General features: G+C 34.1%; 1 protein-coding gene across 1 annotated transcript in view; it reads left to right on the top strand.

Annotated features, from left to right (window-relative positions):
* Positions 1-3598, top strand: part of DNAH5 (dynein axonemal heavy chain 5) — a 293673-nt gene extending 290075 nt beyond the window's left edge. Inside the window, exon 79 of the mRNA XM_044681991.1 lies at positions 3447-3598. Within this exon, the coding sequence (XP_044537926.1) occupies positions 3447-3598 (152 nt within the window). The remainder of the gene's footprint in view (positions 1-3446) is intronic.
* Positions 3599-4451: the final 853 nt, after the last annotated feature.

The following is a 4451-nucleotide window of genomic DNA, read 5'->3' as shown; positions in this document are numbered from 1 at the left end:
ATCATTTCTCCTCAATTTCTCTCTCTCTCTCTCTCTCTCTCTCTCTCTCTCTCTTTCTCTCTCTCTCTCTCTCCCTCCTTCCTGTCCATGCTCTCTTTGTATCTTCCTCTCAGACTCTCCCCATCTTTCTTCCCCAGACCTTTATTTACTGAACTACAATCATGCATTACTAACTTCCTCATTTCAAACTTTATGTTCTTTAGGCATCTGAAACACAGCAGATTCCAAAGAAAATTTATTATCATTCTCCCTAAACTGTCAATTCTCCTAAAATTTCCTATGACATTTGAGGGCAGCATCATCCTCCAAGGCACCCATGCCACAAGCTCAGTATCATGCAAGAATCATTAATCTCACTCACCTCATATATCAAATTAATTGCCAAATCTTGTTATTTATTACTTTACAATATTTCTCCTCTCTTTCACTTTTTACACACACACACACACACACACACAAACACACACACACATAAATGTAGCTACGATCTGAGTTCAGGGTCTCATATATCATCTGAACTATTCTAAAATAGCCTTCAAAGTAGCCTCTGCCTAAATGCTTTCCTCACCTCATTCTATTCTCCATTCAGTTGCTAAAATAATTTTCATAGAGTACAGATGATATTCCTCTCCACCACCCCCACCTCCCAAGTCACTAATCTCTAATGGCTCTCTCTCTTGCCCTAAGGATAAAATAAAAAACATCTTTGTTGGCACTTAAATCTCTTTGCTGCCTGGTTCTTCCTTGTCCTTTTAGTTCTCCTACACTTTCATGTTCTTCATACACTTTAGGATACAATTCTCCTGGCTGACTTTTAATTTTTTGACCTTGATACTCTTCCCATCTCTATGCCTTTGCACATTCCATTCCTGAAATATTCAGTCCCTTCACATCTACTTCTTGGTTTCCTTGACTTCCTTCAAGGTTCAGTTAAATTATTATCTTTTATAGTGGGTCTTTGTCATCTCTCCTAGCTTCTTGTATCTTTCTCCTCTCAGTATCATCTTTCATTTTCTTTGCATATATTTTATAAATTCTTATTTATTTCAAGCTATTTCTTCATTTTAATGTAAACTCTTTGAGGGCAGGGGTTATTTTGTCTTTATTTTTATGCCCAGGATTTAGGTGAGTATTTAACACATCAGAAAGTACTTGATAAATACTTGTTAACTGAATGAATATGTATTCTCAGAACCGTAGAGGTTTTAAAAATTATTCCTTCTAAACTTACACCATTTTATCTTACCTGAAAAACCTCCTTAGTTAAGTAAGCTACTTACAGATAGAGAGAATCTCTAGGACAATAAGGATTAACAGAAAATCAAATAATAAAGCAAAAGTTAATTACAATATGCAAGTGTCCTACAAAATTTGGCGCAATCAATTTTGGCTTATAGTTTTCCAGATTTTAGAAAATAGAATTTTTGATCACTGTGTTGCAATTGACTTTATATTTAAAGAACACATTTTAAATTGTTTGGGCATTTATATTAATATTAGAGTTCATTGTAAAATAGAGAATTTATTTTAAAATAAAAAAATTTAAAATTTTTTCTTAATGTTTCTAAATTAATTTTTCTAAATCTAAATGATTTAAAAATTTTCTAAAACCATGTAATTTATTTTCTACCAACATTCACATCCAGGAGAAATATTTTCAAGTGTTTAAGGTAGTCCATTAAAACTGGATGAATTAAAAGCTGTTACCAAGAGTGCACAATTAAAGTTTTGTCTGAGGATTCGAAACTTTAAAGGGTACCTAAAAATTATATCCCATGTAGTGTTGTTGGCTTTGGGGAGCAGAGTTTGGTAATGCTTTTGCAAAATCTTTCCCAAATCCCTGGGGGGAGCAAGTGTGGCAATATCGGAGATTTTCTTTTCCTTCTTTCCTATATGGCTGGTACTATCTCATGTCACCTATTGCTACTTATTTGAAATTATATTTGAATGGAAAAATTAGAGGCATCGGACTAGAATCAGTTTTTAATGTTTCATGGTTGTGTGATTTCATTTGTGTGAATATACCCTTCCCCAGTATAAACAGCAACTTCTCTACCTCTTTAGTCTATTTACAGTGTTTATAAGTTAACACGGATAAACATAAATCATTGACCTAGTGTCAACCTTTTGGCGAAGAGCCTGCTGAATAGAGCTGGTACTCTGACTACAGCTATATGTTCAGTAAATTACCTGAGCTATATCAAATATGCTGTCTTTATCACCATCATCAGTGCCTAGATGCTCTTCCAACTTAGCAGGATCTACCATTGCTTGTGCACTTTTGAGATAGTCTTCAGGGTTCTAAGCCTTCTCCAAAATGATAAGGCAAGCCTATGAATAAGAGTTAGAATATAAAAATAATTTCCTTTTAAACTTTTGTTATATCCTAGTGGATTTCCATGCAAAGTAGTCTTAGGGCTGATGAAAACTTGCTTTAGTGGATTTGTATCAGAAAAAATAAACAAATTATTTCCAGTTTGGTTATTTTAGAGAAAATTAAGCAAAGTTAAGAAGACTGTTATTGGCACTGAAGTGCTATTGAGGAAGTTATTGTTTCTTTGGCTTAGTAGGCCATCATTCTGATACAATCCTTAAAAAGTCCCTGAGACTGACAGTTTAACATTATCTCACTGTCATGACTTAGTAGAACCTTTTACAGTACATGGAAGTGTGTATCCTTTATTAGGGCTTTTGGTAAGTGAAGCCACTAAAAAATCATTCCATGATATATGCATTGCTATGCTAAATGGCCCACTCTTTAGAAACCATTTTCATTGCATGGTGCATTATATTTCCATTTGCTTAGTAACTTCTGGAAATGAGGGAGTTCTCTTGGAACTGCTGATGAAAAGTGGTTTGGTGTATGAGGAGGCAGGTGATAATGGGCAGAGTTGTAGGGAAGGCATTGAAAATAGCCTCTTATACTTTCACAATGACGAAAGAGTGGCAATGGCCTCTTGTTTGTCCCTGAAGCTCTCATTAAATATGACAGGCCATTTATACATGAGGCAAGTCCTAAGTAGGGTTCCAATTTAAATCCATGGGAGGATGGAAAGATATTGGTGGGAAAAAGAAAAAGAAATATTACAGAACACCTTGGCATGAGCAATTTTAAGGATGGTCTCTGTAAAGTAATAAGTAGAGCCAAACTCTTGGGACAAAGCAAATGAATTCATGGTGACACAATTGTGTTTTGCAGTTCATTAATGACTTTGAAATGCAAGGAAGTTTAAAGTGCATATTTTGCTTTGAGAATTTCACCACTTCCATCTTGAAAGAATTCACTTAAATCATTTTAAAAAAATTTTCCTGATGAATCATTTTTATCTCCATTTAAAATATGTCTCAGAATGTATAAAGAATATTTCTACACTCTGACTAATCAGCTGTTTTGAATTTCATAGGTTCCTCAACTCTGACATATTTTTCCTTTTAATATTTTTAAGGTACAAGAGATCCGCGCATGTATACATGTCCAATTTATAAGAAGCCAATCCGAACGGACTTGAACTACATTGCCGCAGTGGACCTTAGAACTGTCCAACCCCCAGAGCACTGGATACTTCGTGGGGTGGCCCTCCTTTGTGATGTTAAATAATGTTATAATATAACATTTTTAATGTGGTCCTTTTCAGTGTTTTCCACTGAGGAGTTTCAAAAGGATGAGTAAAGAAGTTAGCCTTTCTTACCATAAAAATATTGAGAGGAAATATGCTTTCTACAGCAAATGATCAAAACAATGATTTATCTATGCATTATATAGTACATAAATTAAACGAGTCCCCAAATTAATGAACTGAATGTCTTTCCCTTCTTAAACCACCTACTTGCATCTGACCCACTTCACTGGTAGTGGCCAATCACTGTTTCATTCAAAGGTTATTTTGTGATTTAAGAGAAGTAAATGACCAATGATAATTATAGCCCTCTTTCTAATGACTTGTTCCCAAATCCATTATAAAAGAAGCATTAATTGGCTTCATACTGTTTAACTGAAGATTAAATAGGTGAGGTAGTCAATGATTCTCTCTATGTATTAAAAAACTTTTTTCCCCCTATTAATAATGTGCTAAAGCAAACCACAGGTTTCATAGGAAGTGTATGCTACTTTTGCCTTTGATTTTCTTTACCTTTGGTCAAGGGATTTAATTCTAAGATTTGTAGTACCAAATTAAAAAGATTAAAAAAAATGGAGTAGTGAAAGTGCCTTGTAGAAGACAGATTTTGTGAGATATAGTGTAAAAAGCCTTGGGGTCAAGGGATCTAAGCTAAAATAAAAGTTCTACCACTGGTTAATTTTTTGAGCAAATCATTTAATCTCTCAGATTCAGTTCTTTTCATATATATATATATGCACACAAACACACACACACACACATATATATACATATATATATGTATATATATATATTTGCACTATCTACTTTCCAAGATCATTGTGAGAAAGGCAC

This window comes from Gracilinanus agilis, chromosome 1 (assembly GCF_016433145.1).
Source record: "Gracilinanus agilis isolate LMUSP501 chromosome 1, AgileGrace, whole genome shotgun sequence".
Classification (NCBI taxonomy): Eukaryota; Metazoa; Chordata; class Mammalia; order Didelphimorphia; family Didelphidae; genus Gracilinanus; species Gracilinanus agilis.
Note: the sequence above shows the minus strand (reverse complement) of the source record. Positions and strands in the feature narration are given on the sequence as shown.